This window comes from Rana temporaria, chromosome 7, assembly GCF_905171775.1.
Source record: "Rana temporaria chromosome 7, aRanTem1.1, whole genome shotgun sequence".
NCBI classification, from domain to species: domain Eukaryota; kingdom Metazoa; phylum Chordata; class Amphibia; order Anura; family Ranidae; genus Rana; species Rana temporaria.
The window spans coordinates 8,672,887-8,697,683 of NC_053495.1; the positions used below are offsets into that span (position 1 = coordinate 8,672,887).

The 24,797-nt window shown below is 46.7% G+C and overlaps 1 protein-coding gene across 1 annotated transcript in view; it reads right to left on the reverse strand.

Annotated features, from left to right (window-relative positions):
* Window positions 1-19,300: 19,300 nt before the first annotated feature.
* The window catches only part of RAD18 (RAD18 E3 ubiquitin protein ligase), a 222,192-nt gene continuing 216,695 nt past the window's right edge, over window positions 19,301-24,797 (reverse strand). The window contains exon 9 of the mRNA XM_040358838.1: window positions 19,301-21,196. Within this exon, the coding sequence (XP_040214772.1) occupies window positions 21,094-21,196 (103 nt within the window). The 3' untranslated portion in view covers window positions 19,301-21,093. The remainder of the gene's footprint in view (window positions 21,197-24,797) is intronic.

Here is a 24,797-nt window from a genome sequence, read left to right on the forward strand (position 1 = left end):
ACTTGTCGCCCAGGTACCGACTGACAGGTAATCAATCCCTCAGTGTCCGGTTACCCGGTGGTTTGTCCAGGCCCTTTTGGACCGCCAGCCTCTCAATGGCGCTCCTCAGACTGACTCCCCACCGAACAGCAATACAGCTTGGGATCCTCAAAGGTGGGAACCCAGTCACTCACTGGGTCCCCGTCGCTGTTCAGATGCTCTGGGCCAACATGGTCCCGGAACCAGGAACACTGCGTGGCACACACGCCACGGCCAGGTAGGCCATATCGCCGTGATTTGGCCACCCTAAAGGTGGGTGCCACACTGGACGAAGAAGACCCAGAACTAATGGCGTCTGTCTCATAAATACCCCTCCCCAGCATGCACAGCGAGGACAAACCCTCCTGATTGGCTGCTGGGAAAGAGCACCCAAACCTTGACTCCACTGCTGCCACCTGCAGCACCGGGGTTGGAACACCCCAGTGCAATAGAATAGCCTAAAGCACAGCCAAGCTGAGACAGAGACCCTGTTTTGCACTTGACAATACAGTACACAGGCGCTACATATAGACAGACAGACAGACAGATATATAGATAGATAGATAGACAGACATAGATAGACAGACAGACAGATAGACATAGATAGATAAACAGATAGATAGATAGATAGATAGATAGATAGACAGACAGACAGACAGACATAGATAGATAGACAGATAGATAGATAGACAGACAGACATAGACAGACACGAGCTAAATAAAAAAGTGAAAAACTCATAAATAAAATTATATCAGAAAAGGGAAACGTACAACAGAACGTTGCTGAGCACATGTTGCAGTTCCCCTTTAATCATGCCTAATCCGAGCCTTGTATTGCTCATCTTCTGCAATGCAGGTGTAAAAAATGGAAATAACAATAATTTAAAATATAAACAAACAATGGAAATAAATAAAAAAGTGAAAAACACATAAAAAAACATAAAAAAAAAAAGGAAACTTATAATGCACCCTTGCTGAAAACATGCCACCATTCCCCTTTAAACATGTCTAGCCTGAGTCTTCTAGTATTGCTTGTACTCTGGAATGCAGGTGTAAATAAGGGAAATAAAAATAAACAAATTTAATAAATAAAAAAGCAAAAGAAAAATAAACTTATAATGCACCCTCACTGAAAACATGCCACCGTTTGCCTTTTAAACATATCAAATCCTAGTCTTGTAGTATTTGCTTGTTCTCTGCAATGTAGATGTAAAATTTGGTAAAAAACAAAACAAAAAAAAATGTAAAAATTGTAAATAAAGAAATAATAAAAAGGGAAACTTTTAATGTACCCTCACTGAACAGGTCACATCTTACAGTATTGCTCGTAATCTGCAATGCAGGTGTAAAAATGGGAAACAACAATAAAATTGCAATTTAAATAAATAAATAAAATGAATAAAAAAGTCACAATAAATAATAAAAAAAAATACATTTAAAAAAATGAAAACTTAGGCCCAGATTCTCAAAGGCGTTACGACGGCGCAACACCATTTGCGCCGTCGTAACTCCTCATCTGGCCCCGGGTATCTATGCGACTGATTCTTAGAATCGGTTACGCATAGATACCCATTAGATCTGACAGGCGTAAGGCTCTTACGCTGTCAGATCTAAAATGCAATTTTGTTTCCCGCCGCTAGGTGTCGCGGATGTCGTTTTTCCCCGTCGCTTATGTAAATTAGCAAATTACGGCGATTCCCGAATGTACGCGCGCTCGACGCAGAGAATTTACGTCGTTTCCGTAACCATTCCGACGCGTAAAGTTGCCCCTGCTATTATGAGGGGCAACCAATGTTAAGTATGGCCGTCGTTCCCGCGTCGAAATTTTTAAAAATTACGTCGTTTGCGTAAAAGGCGTCCGTGAACGGCGGTGGACACCATTTACGTTAACGTCTAAGCAAATGACGTCGGTGCAACGTCATTTAGCGCAATGCTCGTCAGGGAAATTAACCGACGGAGCATGCGCAGTACGCTCGGCGCGGGAGCAAGCCTAATTTAAATGGTGCCCGTCCCATTTGAATTGGGCGGGCTTGCGCCGAGCGATTTAACGATACACCGCCGCAAGTTTACAGGTAAGTGTTCTGAGAATCAGGCTGTAAACCTGTAAACCTGCGGTGGTGTAACGTAAATCACATACGTTACGCTGCCCAGGAGCAACGTAAATGTATGAGAATCTGGCCCTTATAGTGCAGTATTACTGAAAACATGGTGCAGTGCCCCTCTGCAATGCAGGTATAACAAAAATGGAAATAAAAATAAATACACAATCAAAATAAACAATTTAAATAAAGAAGAAACCACATACATAAATATAAATAGAAAAAAAAAGAAATTATAATGCACCATCACTGAAAACATACCACAGTTTGCCTTTTAAACATGTCTAAACCTAGTCTGGTAGTGCTTGTTCTCTTCAATGCAGATGTAAAACAGGGAAAACAACTAAAATATTATAAATAAATAAATTAAAATAAATAATAAAAGAGAAACTTTTATTGTACCCTCACTGAAGACATCGCAGTTCCTCTTTAAACACGTCTAATCTGAATCTTACAGTATTACTCGTAAACTGCAATGCAAATGTAAAAATGGGAAACAACAATAAGTTGCAATAAAAATAAATAAATGAAATGAATAAAAAAGTCACAATAAATAAATAAAAATACACTTAAAAAAATTGAAAACGTATAGTGCAGCTTTACTGAAAACACGGCGCAGTTTCCCTTTAAACACGCCCTAATCCTGAGCCCTCTGCAACGCAGGTGTAAAAATGGAAAACAACAATAAATTACAATATAAATAATAAAAATTAAATGAATAAAAAAGTCACAATAAATAAAAAATACATTTAAAAAAATTAAAACATATAGGCCCAGATTCTGAAAGGGCTTACGACGGCGCAACGCAATGTGCGCCGTCCTAAGTCCTAATCCGACCCGTCGTATCTATGCGCCTGATTCTTAGAATCAGTTACGCATAGATATCCATTAGATCCGACAGGCGTAAGGCTCTTCTGTCGGATCTTAGATGCAATTTTTTTTTCGCCGCTATGTGTCGCCTCCGTCGTTTTCCCAGTCAAGTATGCAAATTAGCAAAATACGCGAATTCCCGAACGTATGTGTGGTTGACGCAGTGAAGTTACGACGTTTACGTTAGATTTGCGACGCGTAAAGTTGCCCCTGCTATATGAGGGGCAACCAATGTTAAGTATGGCCGTCGCTCCCGCGTCGAAATTGAAAAATTTACGTTGTTTGCGTAAGTCGTCCGTGAATGGGGCTGGAAGCCATTTACGTTCACGTCGAAACCAATGATGTCCTTGCGACGTCATTTAGCGCAATGCACGTCGGGAAATTTTAGGGACGGCGCATGCGCAGTACGATTGGTGCGGGAACGCGCCTAATTTAAATGATCCACGCCCCCTACCCGGCTCATTTGAATTAGGCGGGCTTGCGCCGGGGGATTTACGCTACGCTGCCGCAACTTTACAGGCAAGTTCTTTGTGAATAAAGCACTTGCCTGTAAAACTTGCGGCGGCGTAACGTAAATGACATAAGTAACGCCGCCGCAGTTTTACACTCAGATACGAGAATCTGGGACATAGTGCAGCTTTACTAAAAAAATGTCGCAATTCCCCTTGAAACACGCCCTAATCCTGAGCCCTTTGCAATGCAGGTGTAAAAATAGGAAACAACAATAAAGTACAATATAAATAAAGGAAATGAATAAAAATGTCACAATAAATAAAAATACATTTAAAAAAATGAAAACGTATAGTGCAGCTTTACTAAAAACATGGCGCAGTTTCCCTTTAAACACGCCCTAATCCTGAGCCCTCTGCAACGCAGGTGTAAAAAGGAAATAAAATGGGGTTTCGCTTCATTGTAAAAATAACCGGAGCAACTGAGGACACGGCGAGGGAACCACAGAACAATAATGGGATAACGTGGCTAAATGTTCTTCCCAAAGGAGGATATAAAATTCCTCTGTGACCCGACCGTGCCTGCCGGAGACTTGATTCAATTAGACGCCGCTCCAAGCTGAACCCTGCGAATGATCCTTCTTTAGTAACAATGAGCTCCATTCTCATCAAACAACATCGAAAAATCACCAAATCCTCTTCTGTGGACACGTCTACAGAAGGGAAGCATAGGGGAGATGTATCATTGATGTTGGTATGTGATCTTCTTATGTAGATAATGCGCAGAGACAATACGATCGTATTCCTTTCATTCTGAGCACATTGGATACATTGTTGCAGGTGAACAGGGGCCCAGATTCACAGAGAGTGGGCGCACATTACGCTGCCGTAGAATAACCACTGTACGCTACGCCAACGCAGCGCAGAGAGGCAAGCATGGAATTCAGCAAGCCAGTGCTCACAACGCTGCGCCAGCGTGGCGTGGGTTTCGAAGGCGTACGCCGGCGTATGTGGAAGTGGGCGTGACCCATGCAAATGAGGCGTGACCCCATGCAAATGATGGGCCGAGCGCCAGACAGATACGTATCACGAACTGCGCATGCGCCGTGACGTGGACGCATCCCCCTGCGCCTGCTCACAACCACGTCGGAACAACTGCCTAAACTACGCCGGATCACTGCGTACGGCGTGAACGTAACCTACGCCCAGCCAGACACACGTCCAACGTAAAATACGCCGGCTTGTGTTCCCTGGTGCAGACCTTTGCATGTCTGCTGCTGGGTTGCACCTCCTTTATGGGGAATAACTTTACGCCGGACGTACAACTTACGCGAACCTCGCGTAGCCTACGTCGGGCGCACGTACGTTCGTAAATCGCCGTATTTCCCTTATTTGCATGTTTGAATGGCTAATCAATGGGAGCGGCACCATGCGCCCAGCCTAAATGTGCGCCCACCCTACGCCGGCGTAAGCAAGCTACGTCGGCGGGGTGTAGCCTGGTTTTAGGCGCATATCTGTTTGTGGGTCTGGCGCACAGATATGACGGCGCACATGTGCACTTACGTCGGCGTAACTTGTTATATGTCGGCGTAAGTGCTTTGTGAATCTGGGCCAATGTGTGTAAGGCCTCATGCTCTCTGGCATCATCTTGAAATACTTCTATCTACCAGTGCCAATTTTGTCGACTAAAATGGCTAAAACATTTTAGACGACTACATGAATACTATTTTAGTCGACTAAAACTAAAACAATTGTAGAAGACTAAAATGGGACTAAAACTAAAATGTGGTTTTAGTCCTAAGACTAAAACGAAATTGAAATTTGCTGCCAAAATGAACACTGCTATCTACATCTACAAAGCGCTAGTTTTGGTGCGCAATTATGTGCGTTTACAGACGTATGGTGTCAAACTGAAAAACTCATACAACAGAATATTTTTAAGATATGTCATATTCACGTCTATTGTGGTCTCTCAGGATAATACTGACAAGTCTACTACTAAGCAGCATAGGGTCCCATGAAATGATTTGACCATGTTGGCCCCTGTGATGGCATGTGACCCAGGAAATCAGAGTCCACTGTGGGGGTGATATCCCTACAGAGGAGCCGGAATGCGGGGGTGATATCCCTACAGAGGAGCCGGAATGTGGCGGTGATATCCCTACAGAGGAGCCGGAATGTGGGGGTGATATCCCAACAGAGGAGCCGGAATGTGGCGGTGATATCCCTACAGAGGAGCCGGAATGTGGGGGTGATATCCCAACAGAGGAGCCGGAATGTGGGGGTGATATCCCTACAGAGGAGCTAGAATGTGGGGGTGATATCCCTACAGAGGAGCCGGAATGTGGGGGTGATATCCCTACAGAGGAGCTAGAATGTGGGGGTGATATCCCTACAGAGGAGCTGGAATGTTGGGGGTGATATCCCTACAGAGGAGCTGGAATGTGGGGGTGACATCCCAACAGAAGAGCCGGAATGTGGGGGTGATATCCCAACAGAGGAGCCGGAATGTGGGGGTGATATCCCAACAGAGGAGCCGGAATGTGGGGGTGATATCCCTACAGAGGAGCTAGAATGTGGGGGTGATATCCCTACAGAGGAGCCGGAATGTTGGGGGTGATATCCCTACAGAGGAGCCAGAATGTGGGGGTGATATCCCTACAGAGGAGCCGGAATGTGGGGGTGATATGCCAACAGAGGAGCCGGAATGTTGGGGGTGATATCCCTACAGAGGAGCCAGGATGTGGGGGTGACATCCCTACAGAGGAGCTAGACTGGATACATTGTTTACAAATGACAATAATTTGGGGTGACCTCAGCCAAGTGACGGTTCTGGCGGAGCTCCTCTCGGATCGCTCCCCTCCCCCCACCGATGGAATCTCATGCTTGGCATCACCTAGGAATGAGCCGCCAAGCAACGCTCGTCTAACCAACAATTTCCAAGAATAATCTGAAAACATAAATCTCCGTAAATCTATCACACAAAATCCCGGAGATAAATAGCGTCTTCCCTCAAATGCTCTGAGGCAGAAAAATATTTTTATATATATTTTTTGGTGTTTATAAAACGTATTTTTTCATCAGATGAGGCCAAGAGCCGAGCACAGCTCAGAGAATGGCGCTCGGCGTCTGGTACACGATGTGCACTATAATCCCACATGTGCACTATAATCCGGCTAAGCGGACAGCTCCTCTGCCTTCCAGCACCGGGGTAATCGGCTCAATTCCCAGCCTGGACCCTACATGCATGGAGTCTGCATGTTCTCCCCGTGCTTGTGTTGTTTTTTTTTCCAAAGACATGCTGGTGGGTTATTTGGATGCCCCAACGCCAGTTTGATCAACGCTTTAACTCCTCAGGGTGAAAAGTGCTATATCATTTTGTTCTGGGCTGACCCATAGCAATACAGTTCAGGAGGTGGCAGATGGGATATGAGTTGAATACTCACAGAGGACCTCCTCATTCCTGTGGCCTCTGTATGGGCATGTTGCCCTTCTGGGTGGGCTCTCCCAACCGCTGGTGATATGTCTGGAAGGGCTCTCCGAATGGCTGGTGGTATCTCTGAGAAGGCTCTCCCAACCACTAGCGGCATGTCTGGGTGGGCTCTCCCGAACGCTATTGGTGTGCCTGGATGAACTCTTCCTAACGGTAGTGGTATGTCTGGGTGGGCTCTCCCAAACACTGGTGGCAGGCTCTCCTGACTGCTTAGGTATCTCTGCTTAGGCTCTCCTGACTGCTGGTGGTATGTCTGGGTGGACTCTCCCAGACGCTGGTGGTAGGCTCTCCCGACTGCTGGTGGTACCTCTGGGTAGGCTTTCCTGACTTCTGGTGGTATGTCTGGGTGGACTCTCCCAAATGCTGGTGGTAGGCTCTCCTGACCGCTGGTGGTACCTGTGGGTAGGCTCTCCCAACCACTGGTGGTATCTCTGGGTAGGCTCTCCCAACCACTGGTGGTACCTGTGGGTAGGCTCTCCCAATCACTGGTGGTATCTCTGGGTAGGCTCTCCCAACCACTGGTGGTACCTCTGGGTAGGCTCTCCCAACCACTGGTGGTATCTCTGAGTAGGCTGGCTCTCTCAACCACTGGTGGTATCTCTGGGTAGGCTCTCCTGACCGATGGTGGTATCTCTGAGTAGGCTCTCCCAACCACTGGTGGCATCTCTGGGTAGGCTCTCCCAACCACTGGTGGTATCTCTGGGTAGGCTCTCCCAACCACTGGTGGTACCTGTGGGTAGGCTCTCCCAACCACTGGTGGTATCTCTGGGTAGGCTCTCCCAACCACTGGTGGTACCTCTGGGTAGGCTCTCCCAACCACTGGTGGTATCTCTGAGTAGGCTGGCTCTCTCAACCACTGGTGGTATCTCTGGGTAGGCTCTCCCAACCACTGGTGGTATCTCTGAGTAGGCTCTCCCAACCACTGGTGGTATCTCTGAGTAGGCTGGCTCTCCCAACCACTGGTGGTATTTCTGGGTAGGCTCTCCTGACCGCTGGTGGTATGTCTGGGTGGACTCTCCCAAACGCTGGTTGTAGGCTCTCCTGACCGCTGGTGGTATTTCTGGGTAGGCTCTCCTGACCACTGGTGGTATGTCTGGGTGGACTCTAGCGGACGCTGGTGGTATGTCTGGGTGGACTCTCCCAAACGCTGGTTGTAGGCTCTCCTGACCGCTGGTGGTATTTCTGGGTAGGCTCTCCTGACCGCTGGTGGTATTGTCTGGAAGGGCTCTCCCAACCAATGGTTGGATCTCTGAGTAGGCTGGCTCTCCTAACCACTGGCGTCATTTCTGGGTGGACTCTCCCAAATGCTAGTGGTATGCTGTCGATTCAAAAAGACTTTTGAAAGGACATAACATGTTAAGGCTTCTATGAGATTCTAGTGATTGGGGGGTCACATCCACTTTATTGATAAATTGATTTGAATTTGTGGCTTTTTATGTGTGTATTACAGGTACTTATAGCACTTTATATATATATATATACATATTGTATGTTCACATCAGTCCCTGCCCTCGAGGAGCTTACAATCCAAGGTCCCTAACTCACATTCATACATACACATGGTAGGGCCAATTTAGAAAGGATTTAGAGTGTGAGAGGAAACCGGAGTATCCAGAGGAAACCCACACAGACACAGGGAGAACATGCAAACTCCAGGCAGGTAGTGTCGTGGTTGGGATTTGACCCAAGTGCTGCCAGGCAAACGTGATAACCACTTAGCTACTGTGTTGCCCAATTTAGAATGTATAATGGTTAATTTGGTAAAAATGTTAATATTTCTACAAGGGAAGAAAAGAGAAGATCGTATTACAATGTAACAGAAATGTAACCAGATCACCTCCCTCATCTCTATGTCCAGCATTGGTCATTGTACTAATTCTACAGTACAGGGACACATCCAACCGCCATGTGGGACCTCCCACCACCGGGGGCTCTGTGATCAGATACACAGGACAATCTAGAGGCGTCATCAGCAGATCTCCCTCCGGCTTCAGTAATTGCCGGATAGTCAGACCCGGGAGAATGGCTTTAGTGGACAGCAGATGTCCTGCAATTTGATTACTGACATTATTATTACGGTTGTGTTAGTTTAGGTCCCGATCAGAGCTTGGTGTTCTGGTGCGTTGCATTGTCTCATGAACAGACATGCATATTTTACCACATTAACCACTTCAATACCGGCCACTTTCACCCCCTTTCCTGCCCAGGCCAATTTTCAGATTTCAGCGCCGTCACACTTTACCCATATGAAATTGTTATCATTTTTTTCTCACACAAATAGAGCTTTCTTTTGGTGGTATTCAATCATGTACTGGCCATCGGGACTACCGGGAGTTTCCCGGTGGACCAATGGCTTAGTGGGCCGGTTTAAGGTTTTATACTAAAGAAAGTTTTTTGTTGTACATCACACAGTCTCTGGATCTGCTTCCTGTCATCCTGGAGCCTTTCTCTGTATCCGACTCCCAGCTCCTAAACTCCCCTCCCCCCTCGCTCCGCCACGTCCCCTTGTTTGTGCAATTATCGTACCATTTCAAATAAACACGACAAGCCCCCCCGTGGTTTTTACCCAGAAAAATAAAAACTTTGTGATAATTAGCATGGACCGCCATGACAGGTATTTTCTAGACTTGCAGTTCAAAGAGAAAACAAACCAAAACAGGACCGGCGAGATTGTGGCGCGGGAATAACGCATTCTCCTGACCGCGACAACAATCATTACAGAGTGCGTGCAGGGACAGGAGCGCCTTTTGTTCTCGGGGATAAAGAAACGATATAACGAGGGCCGTCTACTGCCGATAGAACGAACGCAATTCTGCCAGTTATTTGCGGGAAGATCGGTGTGCCAGTCTTCACACAAATGAGTTAACAGTGGACCGTGCAGTCTCCAGTCAGTGTGTTAGCTTGGAGAGGAGACGGGAGGGTGGAGTAGGGGAGTGCCTTGGCATTGTAGGCTTTAGGGCTGTGTGCCCCTGGACGATGTCATTTGTGATGAAACGCGTAAGGAGGAGCGACGTACTGACGTCACGTCATTACATAAAAATGATGTTTTACTCTATGTTGGAAATCATTCCTTGGCACCTTAAAAATCCCATCTCGTTGGAGCTCTCTCTCCCTTTTCCTAGTATTTGTACAGGATGTGGTGCCTGGAGCCCTAGGCTGATCAGCTGATTCTTGTGGGGATACAATGTAAGAATATCTCACACCAAGCGGCCGCCGGTCCATAAGGGGCGCCGCCCCCCTAATCTCCATGCACCGGCCCCTAATATCCATGCGGCGCACCAGACGCACTCGAGAGGCACGCGGCGGCGCATGCGCACCCGCTGGGTGGCAGATTCAAATGGACGTACCTGTACGCCAAACTGCCTGCCCGTGCCATTCTGTCAACATAAATAGGCGTGCAGCGGTTGGCAAGTGGATAGAAAGTTTCTGCAATGACACAAACACATGACCTTCAGACTGATAGACTGGGTAGCAACTGCTATTGTGTTCATACATAATAATACACATCTATATCTGTAATAATAACATTCACATTAACAGGAATAATGTTCTCATAGAAAATAATAAACAATTGCACATGTGCTGATATGGTAATTAATCATCACACAGCAGCCTTTACTGATCACCGGGATGTAAATTAAATCACTTTCACCCTGTTTATAGCCTTAAATATGCCCCCTCTTACCTGCAGTGATAAAAAAAAACACATGCCCTTCAGACTGATAGACTGGGTAGCAACTGCTATTGTGTTCCCACCAGAAACAAAGGTCAGCCTTTCGGTTCCCCTGCTATTAGCAATGGTTCCATTAGAATGTGCTCTATGTCATTCAGGCTTTTCATTCTATGCTGCCACCTATTGGTCATTTAATAGAAATGTCATGCATTTTACTTTCTCCATTAAGCAGAACTATAATCCCTTTTTCATGGGGTATCCGATTTTGATGTCCCTTACACATGCACACAGAACGAACGTACCAACAGCTTTGTCTGAGGAAGAGCTATGCAAACAGAGGCAGGGTGTCCCTTTAAAGATTTATATTAGATGTGGTGTTTTAGATGCATCTATGGCTGAACACACACTCACTGGTGTAATTACACTTTAAAATAAGGAAAATGGGTAGCAACTGCTATTGTGTTCCCACCCGATACAAAGGTCAGTCTTTTGGTTCCCCTGCTATTAGCAATGGTTCCATTAGAATGTGCTCTATGTCATTCAGGCTTTTCACTCTATGCTGCCACCTACTGGTGATTTAATAAAAAAGACATGAGTTTTACTTTCTCCATTAAGCAGAACTAAAATTCCGGTTTTCATGGGGTACCCGATTTTGACGTCCCTTACACATGCACACAGAACGAATGTACCAACAGCTTTGTCTGAGGAATAGCTATGCAAACAGAAGCAGGGTGTTTTAGATGCATCTATGGATAAACACACGCTCACTGGTGTAATTACACTTTAAAATAAGGAAATTGAAATGCAGTGAAGGTGGCGGCCGTCTTGGGTGGTCGGTACAATTCCAGGAAATAGGGCGACGTTCCGGATCCTCTTAGGCACCGCAGTGGAGTCGAGAACTTGATATGATAAAAAGGACTGGAACCCTTGATGACGGCTCTCAGAGGACCGGGCTTGGCTAGAAAAGTGGATTTCACAGGCAGTGCCCCCTCTTTGGTGTGCAGATCAATCGGTTGGATTCACACCACGTCTGTTTGGCAGGAAGCTCTCTGTAGAGATCATTTTCATGCGATTGAAGGGCGACAGGTCTGGAGGCAAGGTGATAAACGTTCTAATTGGCTTGGATAAGAATTTAGGCATCTTTTAATAAACTGGAAAAAACAGAGAGATTAAAATCGGCTATTTGCTAAATCTGGAAGAACAAGCATTTGTTTGTGAGTATATAACTTACCTTGTTTATTTATTAAAGATTCATATTGAGGATAATGCACTAGGCCTGTGCACCCTCTGTTTTGTTCTATGTTTCCAGTATAATTAGACTTCCCCAGGCTTTGGAAGGCAGCAAGGTGTGTTATATCCGGAGAAGCCAGAATAAGAGTCTAGAATTGCGTCTGGGTCCACCAATAAACGCAGGAGATTGAGTGTTGTGTGTTCCGTTGCCTGCTTCCTAGCAACTGAGGACACTTTGTTGCTAGGACACAAATGGCTCCTGACACTAAGGGCACTAGGCATTAGGAGCTGCCTGAATCCTAGCAACTGAGGACACTTGGTGTTACATAGTTAGTCAGGTTGAAAAAAGACACAAGTCCATCCAGTTCAACCACAAAAAATAAAAAAAACAAAATAAAAAAACACAGTAAAATCCTATACACCCAACTCCATACCCACAGTTGATCCAGAGGAAGGCAAAAAACCCCAGCGGAGCATGATCCAATTTGCTACAGCAGGGGAAAAAATTCCTTCCTGATCCCCCGAGAGGCAATCGGATTTACCCTGGATCAACTTTACCTACAAATCTTAGTACTCAGTTATATTCTGTACATTTAGGAAAGAATCCAGGCCTTTCTTAAAGCAATCTACTGAGCTGGCCAGAACCACCTCTGGAGGGAGTCTGTTCCACATTTTCACAGCTCTTACTGTGAAAAAACCTTTCCGTATTTGGAGGTGAAATCTCTTTTCCTCTAGACGTGTCAGGAGCAATCTGTGACCTAGCAACAAAGGGCACTAGGCATTAGGAGCCGCCTGAATCCTAGCAACCGAGGACACAAAGCAGCAGGAGATGCCTGCATCCTTACAAATAGGATACATTTGCACTGTACACATGTAACATTGGTACAAACATTACATGCATCCAGTGTATGGACAATATTTTAAGTAAAGTCATGCAAAAGCATAAACCCTCAAAATCCCTCCCAGGCAGATAGAAAAACATTAAATGGAGTTGTGTATATTCGTTAAAGATCATTAAATATCCTTCCGATTTCAACTAGAATAAGTGTCTACATTTGACTTGATGAGCACACAGACTGGGAGAGGGAAGGGCAATACTTAGAGCCAATCAGGTTCTGCTGCATGCACATGTGCTGAAAACAGAAACACACTTGTGTGACGACAGAGGGAAGCGATGACCTCATCAGTCTGCTGCTGCTCCTTGGCTGCTCAATCAAAGACTAGTGGCGGGGGGGAAACAACTATATTCAATTAGCTTGGAAATCCGCTGACCTTATGGTCCTTTTTTTTCACTTTGCAATGACAAGTTCCTTTAATGGATTTGACTTTATTATCGAAATTACCCCAAAACCACAAAGTAAAAACATTTTTAAAACCACTTAAGTCCCGGACCTTTAGGCAGCTAAAGGACCTGGCCAGTTTTTGCGATTCGTCACTTTAACTGACAATTGCGCGGTCGTGCGACGGGGCTCCCAAACAAAATTGGCGTCCTTTTTTTTCCCCACAAATAGAGCTTTCTTTTGGTGGTATTTGATCACCTCTGCGGTTTTTATTTTTTGTGCTATAAACAAAAGTAGAGCGATAATTTTGAAAAAAATTCAATATTTTTTACTTTTTTGCTATAATAAATATCCCCCAAAAATATATATAAAAAAAATGTTTTTTTCCTCAGTTTAGGCCGATACGTATTCTTCTACCTATTTTTGGTAAAAAAAAAATCGCAATAAGCGTTTATCGATTGGTTTGCGCGAAATGTATAGTGTTTACAAAATAGGGGATAGTTTTATTGCATTTTTATTATTTTTTTTTCACTACTAATGGCGGTGATCAGCGATTTTTTTCGTGACCTGCGACATTATGGCGGACACTTCGGACAATTTTGACACATTTTTGGGACCAATGTCATTTTCACAGCAAAAAATGCATTAAAAATGCACTGTTTACAGTGAAAATGACAATTGCAGTTTGGGAGTTAACCACAAGGGGGCGCTGAAGGGGTTAAGTGTGACCTCATATGTGTTTCTAACTGTAGGGGGGTGTGGCTGTAGGTGTGACGTCATTGATTGTGTTTCCCTATAAAAGGGAACACACGATCGATGACGGCGCCACAGTGAAGAACGGGGAAGGTGTGTTTACATACACCTCTCCCTGTTCTTCAGCTCCGGGGACCGTTCACGGGACTCCAGCGGCGATCTGGTTTGCTGGTCCCGGTCACGGAGCTTCGGACCGGGTCGCGGGCGACCCACGGCTGGGCACTTAAAGAGGACGTACCTGTACGTGCTTGTGCGCAGCCGTGTCATTCTGCCGACGTATATGGGCAGGAGGCGGTCCTTAAGTGGTTAAATGGTTAACAAATATGCTCCCCAATTGACGTCATCCATGCAGCTTTTTAGTTTTAAGAGGCAATATGAAATTCTTCCTATTTTGGTTGTCACAGGACAGGAAGCAATACAAATCCCAAACTTATAATAGGTTTCTGGAGGTAATTTGTAAAATGAAATACTTCTCACGTCCTCAGAGCCAGTGTGAGCCGTTGCCGGTTTGTCTCATAATTCGGAGACGCGGCCTTTAGCACAGAGGGGAAGGAGGATAATCTATCAGAGGAGTTTACAAGTACTTAGGGTAGATAAAAGCTTCTCCCTCTTTTAATAGACGTTTGATGAGGGGAGGTCTGGGGGTATCGCAGTGAACACGGATCCTGTGAAATCTTCTATTAGGCAGGATTCGCATCTTCTCCTGTGCGTCTAAACCCACATAACTGCCACACATATGTGCGGTATCCTTCATTCTGAATGGCATTCCAAAGCACATACACAGAGAAAACAAACACATCGCACCATGTAGCCACATATACAAATGTGTGTTGTGGTGCACTCTTTTGAGCAAATGTAGTAGAGATGCATTTGTGTGTCTATCAAATGGTGGGTGTGGCCAAATAGCACTATAACAGTGGGAGGATCAAAGGGGTCATAAATATATGGAGTGCCTTATTTATGGAGTTCAGGGACATGCTGTGTAGAGTGCAGAGTTCAGGGGTACGCTGCTTACAGAGTACAGAGTTCAGGGGTGTGCTACGTACAAAGTGCAGAATTCGGGGATGCGCTATGTAGTAGGTTGCAGAATTCAGGGGCGTGCTACGTACAGAGTTCAGGGTTGCGCTGTGAACAGAGCTCAGGGGTGAGCTAAAGTATGTACAGAATGCAGATTTCAAGGGTGTGCTTTGTACAGAGTGCAGGGTTCAGGGGTGTGCTACGTACAAAGTGCAGAATTCAGGGGTGATGCGCTGCGTACAGAGTGCAGGGGTGTGCTACAGAGTGCAGAATTCAGAGGTGCGCTATGTAGTGAGTGCATAATTCAGGTGTGCGATATGTAGAGTTCAGGGTTGCACTGTGTACAGAGTTCAGAATTCAGGGGTGCACTGTGTACAGAGTTCAGAATTCAGGGGTGTGCCGCATACGGAGTTCAGGGGCGCACTGTGTACAGAGTGCAGAGTTAAGGGGTGCGCTATATACAGAGTGCAGAGTTAAGGGGTGCGCTATATACAGAGTGCAGTCTTCAGAAGTGTGCTACGTACAGAGTTCAGCGGTGTGCGCAGGGTCAAGTGTTTAGGAGTTCTCTACATACAGAGTGCTGGGTTGAGGAGAGTGCTACGTACAAAAGTTCAGGGGTGCGCAGTGTAGCATGCAGGGGTGCGCTGTGTACAGACCGCAGAGTTCAGAGGTGCAATGTGTACAGACCGCAAGTTCAGAGATGCGCTATGTACAGGGTGCAGGAGTGTGCTATGTACAGAGTGCAGGGTTCCGCGGTGTGTTATGTACAGAGTGCAAGGTGCAGTGGTGTGCTGTGTACAGCTCTTTCACAGACTGTCCACATCTTCCACGGCTCTGACTCCTGCACACATCTCCCTCCACAGCCCTCATCTCACCTACCCGGCCCAGCTCTAGTACCTCCCGGCAGTGTCGGTGGCTCAGCTGTGCAGCTGACCGCGTGATGCCCCATCCCGCACTGCATCTACCTCATCTCTGCCGCGAGTAGTGGTGCAGGCATGGAGCTGCCGAGAGAAAAGCTATCATTGTAAACACAGACCCCTTCTATGGTTACAAGTGGCACTAGGGCGAGAGCCGGAGATGGTGGAATGAAGTCATGCGGAGGTGGTGGAATGAAGTCATGCGGAGGTGGTGGAATGAAGTCATGCGGAGGTGGTGGAATGGAGTCATGCGGAGGTGGTGGAATGGAGTCATGCGGAGGTGGTGGAATGAAGTCATGCGGAGGTGGTGGAATGAAGTCATGTGGAGGTGGTGGAATGAAGTCAGGTGGAGGTGGTGGAATGAAGTCATGTGGAGGTGGTGGAATGGAGTCATGTGGAGGTGGTGGAATGAAGTCATGCGGAGGTGATGGAATGAAGTCATGCGGAGATGGTGGAATGAAGTCATGCGGAGGTGGTGGAATGAAGTCATGCGGAGATGGTGGAATGAAGTCATGTGGAGGTGGTGGAATGAAGTCATAGAGGTGGTGGAATGAAGTCATGTGGAGGTGGTGGAATGAAGTCACGTGGAGGTGGTGGAACGAAGTCACGTGGAGGTGGTGGAACGAAGTCACGTGGAGGTGGGGGAATGAAGTCACGTGGAGGTGGTGGAATGAAGTCACGTGGAGGTGGTGGAATGAAGTCATGTGGAGGTGGTGGAATGAAGTCATGTGGAGGTGGTGGAATGAAGTCACGCGGAGGTGGGGGAATGAAGTCACGTGGAGGTGGTGGAATGAAGTCACGTGGAGGTGGTGGAATGAAGTCACGTGGAGGTGGTGGAATGAAGTCACGTGGAGGTGGTGGAATGAAGTCACGTGGAGGTGGTGGAATGAAGTCACGTGGAGGTGGTGGAATGGAGTCATGTGGAGGTGGTGGAATGAAGTCATGTGGGGGGTGGTGGAATGAAGTCATGTGGGGGGTGGTGGAATGAAGTCATGTGGAGGTGGTGGAATGAAGTCATGTGGAGGTGGTGGAATGAAGTCACGCGGAGGTGGTGGAATGAAGTCACACGGAGGTGGTGGAATAGAGTGATGTGGAGGTGGTGGAATGAAATCATGTGGAGGTGGTGGAATGAAGTAATGTGGAGGTGGTGGAATGAAGTCATGTGGAGGTGGTGGAATGAAGTCATGTGGAGGTGGTAGAATGGAGTGCAAGGGCCACATGAAAAGGTCTGGTGGGCTGGAATCGGCCTGCGGATCTCGTGTTTGAAACATGTGGGCCATCTGTATTATAATGTGTGATTGCGGTGGGGACGTCAGGTGTGCAGGATCTCCAGAACAATGCGGAATGTGACAATTCTGAGTCGGTAACAAATAACTTGGACATCGCAAAGTTACATAAACAAGAAAAGAAAAGCAATTTATTTGATATTGACATTAAAACGTGAGACAGTCCCTCTGGGGCGCGCAGACGCGGTCGGGGTTTGATGCGTTGCGACGGCTCGATGTCACATTGAGACGGTGCTAGACATGCAGCGCTGGGGCGCCGTCTGGTAAAGTCGTATTTTTCTGGTCTTCTAATCACAGCCGGAGCTGAAAAGCCTTCATTATCTCCAGAGGAAACCATTTCTATATCCCAGAGGTCATACAATGTCCAGTCCTGTGCCGTCTCCATCACTCTGTATATAGATGCTGGAAGTACAGCGTTCCATCCGTCTAGAATTCATACGCTGCACTGAAACGGACCCATTATTACAGATTGGAAGGATCATGGCCCTCTAGTGATCCCCTCGCCACTTACAGGGTCACTATACAGGGCATCGTTCCCTTGGCGACAAGATGAGCGCCCAACCAACGCAGGAGCAACCAGGGCTTCTGGCACCTCCAGCACTGAATGTATGCAGTGGCAAGGGGTAGTGGGGTGTGCTTAGGGGTCCAATGATGCCAGCTGCTGGGGAATCTGTTGTTCCTGGGGTGGGTCAATTGTTGCAGCCCTCCAAGCAACAATTGACCCACTAGCAAACTAGACCTCTATTGTTGCTCCCCCCCAAGCAACAATTGACCCACTAGCAAACTAGACCTCTATTGTTGCTGCCCCCCCAGCAACAATTGACCCACTAGCAAACTAGACCTCTATTGTTGCTGCCCCCCCAAGCAACAATTGACCCACTAGCAAACTAGACCTCTATTGTTGCTGCCCCCCCAAGCAACAATTGACCCACTAGCAAACTAGACCTCTATTGTTGCTGCCCCCCCCAAGCAACAATTGACCCACTAGCAAACTAGACCTCTATTGTTGCTGCCCCCCCAAGCAACAATTGACCCACTAGCAAACTAGACCTCTATTGTTGCTGCCCCCCCCCAAGCAACAATTGGCCCACTAGTAAACTAGACCTCTATTGTTGCTGCCCCCCCCCAGCAACAATTGACCCACTAGCAAACTAGACCTCTATTGTTGCTGCCCCCCAGAAACAATTGACCCACTAGAGAACTAGACCTCCCCATATATGCTGCTAGAGTGAGTCAATTGTTTCTGGGAGGGGTCTACTGTTGAAGGAAGGGTCTATTGTTGCTGGCTGGTGGAGGGTATATTATTGCTGGCTGCTGGTTTTTTTTGTTGCTGGGGGATTTATTGATTGGGGGGGGGGGGGTCTATTGTTGCTGGAGGGTCTATTAATGCTATTAATGCTGGCTGCTGAGAGACAACAGTGGTACCCATTGGTTTCTGCTACTGTCAATATCAGCCAGTGAGCCAATTAGGAGAGAGCTGGGGCGGGGCCAAGCCACGCTCTGTTCGTGAATGGACACATGAAGAATCGGCTTTGGAGCGAGCCTGCTAGGAAGCCCCCATAGCAATTTGCTTTCTACAGGGGCACTAGGCAGGAGGGAGGGGCTTGGAGTGCCAGCGGGGGACCCAAGAAGAGGAGGATCTGGGCTGCTCTGAGCAAAACCATTACACAGAGGAGGTAAGTGTGACAAAACTAACCTGTAATATCACTTTAAAGCAGAGAATACATTAAAGTGGGGTTCCAGCCAATTTTTTAAGTCAGCAGCTACAGTGTTTGTAGCTGCCGACTTAAAAAAATTTATGAAATAATAAAAACACTTACCTGTCCAGGGAGCCCCCGAGGCCGATCCGTCAATCGGATTTGGGTGCCGGTGCTGCCATTCTAACTAAGGGAAACCGGCAGAGGAGCATTGCGGCTTCACTCCCAGTTTCCTACTGCACATGTGCTTTGTGAATGGCCAGATCGTCTTCTGGGACACACACAGGTCCCAGAAGATAACGGAGGGAGCTCTCTGCAGAAGAGTTCGACATGAGCCGCGACCCGGCTGAATCGGAAGTACACTCGGTACTTCCAAAAAGGTAAGAAAAAAAAAATGAATATCCAAAATCGTGATGTTGAAAGGTGGTCTTTAGCTTGAGACCACCTGTCAAAAATGGGTGGAACTTCGCTTTAAGGTAAAAAAAACATTTAGCCTTTACAACCACTTTAAAAGGGACAGTTCGACCTTAACCAAAAAAAAAAAAAAAAATAGCTTATGCGGGTTACCTCTTGAAGCCTGGATGAAAAACTCCCAGAGATCTCATCACCCTATCCTCCCTTGTTGCTAGGATGTGGCCAAGAGAATTAAAGCCATTGCTGTACATTCCCGCCATCACAAGAGCGAGCTCTCAAAGTCCCATGCATGTGCGGTCCAATATCTCCTCCATTGCAGTATCACTGAGCTCAGAGTTACAGGGAAGAGAGAACTTGCGCAGGCATGTGAAGGGGTTCGAATTGGCTGGAAGGGTCTTGCCAATGTCCTAGCAACCCGTCTGGAAGGGTCTTGACAATGTCCTAGCAACCCGTCTGGAAGGGTCTTGACAATGTCCTAGCAACCCGTCTGGTAGGGTCTTGACAATGTCCTACCAACCTGGCTGAAAGGGTCTTGCCAATGTCCTAGCAACCTGGCTGGAAGGGTCTTGACAATGTCCTAGCAACCTGGCTGGAAGGGTCTTGCCAATGTCCTAGCAACCTGTCTGGAAGGGTCTTGCCAATGTCCTAGCAACCTGGCTGGAAGGGTCTTGCCAATGTCCTAGCAACCTGGCTGGAAGGGTCTTGCCAATGTCCTAGCAACCTGTCTGGAAGGGTCTGGCCAATGTCCTAGCAACCTGTCTGGAAGGGTCTTGCCAATGTCCTAGCAACCTGTCTGGAAGGGTCTTGACAATGTCCTAGAAACCTGGCTGGAAGGGTCTTGACAATGTCCTAGAAACCTGGCTGGAAGGGTCTTGACAATGTCCTAGAAACCTGGCTGGAAGGGTCTTGACAATGTCCTAGCAACCTGGCTGAAAGGGTCTTGACAATGTCCTAGCAACCTGTCTGGAAGGGTCTGGCCAATGTCCTAGCAACCTGTCTGGAAGGGTCTGGCCAATGTCCTAGCAACCTGGCTGGAAGGGTCTTGACAATGTCCTACCAACCTGGCTGGAAGGGTCTTGCCAATGTCCAAGCAACCCGGCTGGATGGGATGATGCCATCTATGGAAGTTTCTTGGCCAGGCTTCAGGAGGTATGTAAATGGTCCGCACCTATAGCCAGGGCCTTCTCCAACCAATGCTGCACAGGTGGATTTTATCTACAGACACCCCTTACCTGTATAGGCAGATTTTTGGTGAAAGTGAACAAACCCTTTAACTTATTTCCATGCAAGAAGAGAGCAGCTAATCTGAACCCCCACAAACCGGCACCTTGACACCCTAAGTTCTCTTCCACTGATGGCTGAGGAGCACTGGACAGAACGTCACATCTCTATAGGATAGGGGACACCATGAAGATCTTTTCCAAATGAGCAGCTTCCAGCTGAGGCTTTTCATGTGGACTTTGCTTCCGCGTCTTCCGACGTTCCACAAGATGGCCTGGTGCCGTGATCAGATGGGATGGCCTGGCCGTGCTGCAATAGACCAGGTATCTATAGAAGTCCCCTCTGCAGCCGAGTCTGAGTCTGGATCACTGATTTGGGCTCAGGCCACACGCAGCCCTGAGTTCTGTAAATCACCAAATTAGGCTCTAAATTTTAGGTCATTTAATTTTTTTCCAGAACTTATCGAATAGGCTTAAAAAAAAAAAAACAATCTCTGGGACTTCATTTACCAACGTTGGTGCAGAAGTCCGGCTATTATTTCATAAACACAATAAGGAAATCTGATTGCAGTAATTTCTCAGTATTTGTTGCAAGTCTTCCAGGATGCGTCTGTTTTGCTGCTTCCCCCCCCCCCCCCAGCAGTGTGCGTTTGGTTCAGCCTGGTGGTCACAGATCTTCACTTGCGTTGGCGCTTGGCTCGGGGCGTCTGCGGAGGTCGAGTCGCAGCTTCTTTCACCGCGGCGGGTTTCCTCTTCTTGGTTTTGGGCTCGGGGTGATTTCTGCAGGTAGAGAGGAGTGGGGGAAGGGTCAGTCTAATGGTTACTGAACCAGAACATTTCACATGCTGTTCTATAGAAACAAATCATTCCACATTCTACACATTGAACAAGCTGCAGGCAGAGAAAAAAATTATACAAAAATAAACATTTTATATGAAAGCAAGTCTTACACCTAATAAAGCAATAATTGCCCCCCCCCCACCCCTGCATAATCCCTGAAACAAAGTTTAAAACAAACTTCATTGTGTAAAAAGGCTGTTTGATCCTGTCTTCTCTGATCCTCCCTTTCTTCCACTGACTGCAGAACATGTCCAGATAATACAGAGCACTTGGAGACACTCTGCACATGCTCAGTTTGGTGTGTATTGCTAGAGAGTTTTTCCAATGTATGAACAGCGATCAGTCATTTCCCCTAGTGAGGCCACCCCCCCTACAGTTAGAACACACCCAGGGAACATACTTAACCCCTTCCCCGCCCCCTACTGTTAACCCCTTCACTGCCAGTGGCATTTTTATAGTAATACAATGCCTTTTTATAGCACTGATCGCTATAAAAATGCCAACGGTCCCAAAAATGTGTCAAAAGTGTCCGCAATAATGCCGCAGTACCGAAAAAAATCGCTGATCGGCGCCATTACTAGTAAAACAATTATTTTTTTATAAAAATGCCATAAAACTACCCACTGTTTTGTAAACGCTATAACTTTTGCGCAAACCAATCAATAAACGCTTTTTGCGTATTTTTTTTTTTTTTACAAAAAATATATAGAAGAATACGAATCGGCCTAAACTGAGGAAAAAAATGTTTTTTTATATATTTTTGGGGGATATTTATTATAGAAAAAAGTAAAAAATATTAATTTTTTTTTTAACATTGTCGCTCTATTTTTGTTTATAGTGCAAAAACTAAAAACCGCAGAGGTGATCAAATACCACCAAAAGAAAGCTCTATTTGTGGGGGAAAAAGGACGCCAATTTCGTTTGGGTGCCACGTCGCACGACCGCGCAATTGTCAGTTAAAGCGACGCAGTGCCAAATCGCAAAAAGTGCTCTGGTCTTTGAAAAACCACGTTGTTTAGTGCATGTTGGCTGAAAAAAGTTATGCCGTCTGTTTACGGCCCGCGCCCTTCAGACTAAATTCCACGGATTTGTCCGATGGAAATCCAATCGTGTATGAGGCGCAAGGCTGTCCCCTTTAACATTCACTACAATGCTATTCCAAAATACAGAATTGCACTATTTTTCATCCAACAAAAACATCAATATATATTATTTCTGTCCATCTGCATGCACTCATCCAAAAAGCGAAAATCTCCATTCTTTCCAGGCTTGTTATATATCCCCCATCCTGGTCCTCAATCTGCAAATGGCGATGGAAATGGCGGTCTGTAAGGAACGTTGGCGGTTGCTGTTTATGGGCGTCAAGGGAAGGAAATTATTGGACGCCTTTCCCCCCCCCCGATAATAAAATCCGTCTGGAAAATGTGGATGGGGGTTCAGAAGAATCCCTCGGAGTTGGGCTAATTTTTTAATCTAAAAAAACAGGGACATGTTACACTCTTTATTGCCGGCACCCCCTCCCCCCCCCCACATTGTCACCACTCAAACTGGATTGTAGTGGTGTACATTTTGCCCCCCCCCCCCCCCCGCTGGTTACGGTAAAGCAGTTAACACTGAAAACGATCACCACGTTAAATGGCCCAGGAACGGCTCCTGCTGAGCTCGCCAAAGGAAAAGATTTGATCATTAGAAGATGTTCAGTGCAATACCCACCCACCTGCCGACTCCTGGGGAGATCTTCCATCAAAACAATCACTTCCGCTCAGGAAAGGTTGTTAAATAGAATTATAAATGTCTGCGCCATTCCTTCAGAGGGACGGTATATCGGAGAGCCTGTGGAGCCGATTCTACGGTCTGTAAATGCTTTTTCTCCTGTCGGTACGGTTAATCACCGCTGGGTAACCGGGATACGAAGGTGCCCCGGAGAGAGAAGGAAAAAGTAAGGTTGTCCTCTAACATAACATACAATGCTATCCCGAAAAACTAGAATACTTAAAAGTTTCCTTAAAGGCCAGTTTGTCTTTCCATTTTTTTGTTTTTACGGTTCCTTTTCCCGTATATCCCCGAGTAAACAGACATCACCACAGCTTACGTTCATAGCTCCATCAGCATGACTGCCCAGTGACCCGGGTCCTTGGCTTTTTATCCGTAAATCACAAACAGGAAGTGATGGCTCCAGCAGCCAATCGCTTCCTCCATGGGAAGTGACATCACAGTAGGATGACCACATTTCCAAACTACCATTCAGGGACACCCTTCCTTCCCAAAAATCAGCTTGTGCTGTAACGAATCACAGCACAGTGATTGGAGAAATCGTAAATCCCGCCTCTTGTGTCCAATCACAAGCAGGGGGTGGGGATTGTGCTCCTCCAGGCATTCCCGGCCAGGACAAGTACTGTCAGTGAGTAAAGCGGTGATGTGGCGGCCTTTTTTGGGGGCATCAGATTGACCCATGGGGTGGCTATGTCAGTTTCATTCCAGGACACTGTATTGTCCTGGAATGAAGGTGCCCGGGACAGACCTGCAAAATGCGGGACTGTCCCGGGCTAGCCGGGACTCGTGGTCACCCTACATCACAGGATGTGACGTCCACACAGGAAATCCTTCCAACAGGATGAGTTAAATACAAACAACCAATGAATAATGGCTAAAGGAGGAAACATTCCCCATCACTGGTGTCAGTGGGAGGAATAGCGCCCCATCATTGGTGTCAGTGGGAGGAATAGCGCTCCATCATTGGTATCAGTGGGAGGAATAGTTCCCCCATCATTGATATCAGTGGGAGGAATAGTGCCCCCCATCATTGGCATCAGTGGGAGGAAAAGTTCCCCATCATTGGTATCAGTGGGAGGAATAGTGCTCCATCTTTGGTATCAGTGGGAGGTACAGCGACCCATCATTGGTATCAGTGGGAAGAATAGTGCCCCATTCTTGGTGTCAGTGGGAGGAATAGTGCCCCATTCTTGGTGTCAGTGGGAGGAATAGTGCCCCGGATAAAGGCAAGCAGAATTTTTTTTTATATATTTTTTGGGGATATTACAGCAAAAAGTAAAAAATATTGCTTTTTTTTCAAAATTGTCGTTCTTTTTTTGTTAATAGCGCAAAAAATAAAAACTACAGAGGTGATCAAATACCACCAAAAGAAAGCTCTATTTGTCGGAAAAAAAGGACGTAAATTTTGTTTGGGTGGCACGTCGCACGACCGCGCAATTGTCAGTTAAAGCGACGCAGTGCCGAATCGCAAGAAAGTGCTCTGGTCAGGCGGGGGGTAAATTCTTCCGGGGCTGAAGTGGTTAATGCAGCAGAGCTTATCAAATCTGAACTCTGGGTTGTTGGTGGCGTCACTCTTTGAATTTTTAGATGTTATAAAGTAGCTCAGCGGCGGCTCACATTATCGCAGCACTTCTCTCAGCGGAGAGCTCTGTGCAGACGTGACAAGCTGGGCTCATCTATCTTTCCATTCCGTATGATGTGGAAGAATTCCCACCCCGGCTGTGCAAACATATCCGTCAGTCTATATCCCAAAATATCGCAGACCGGC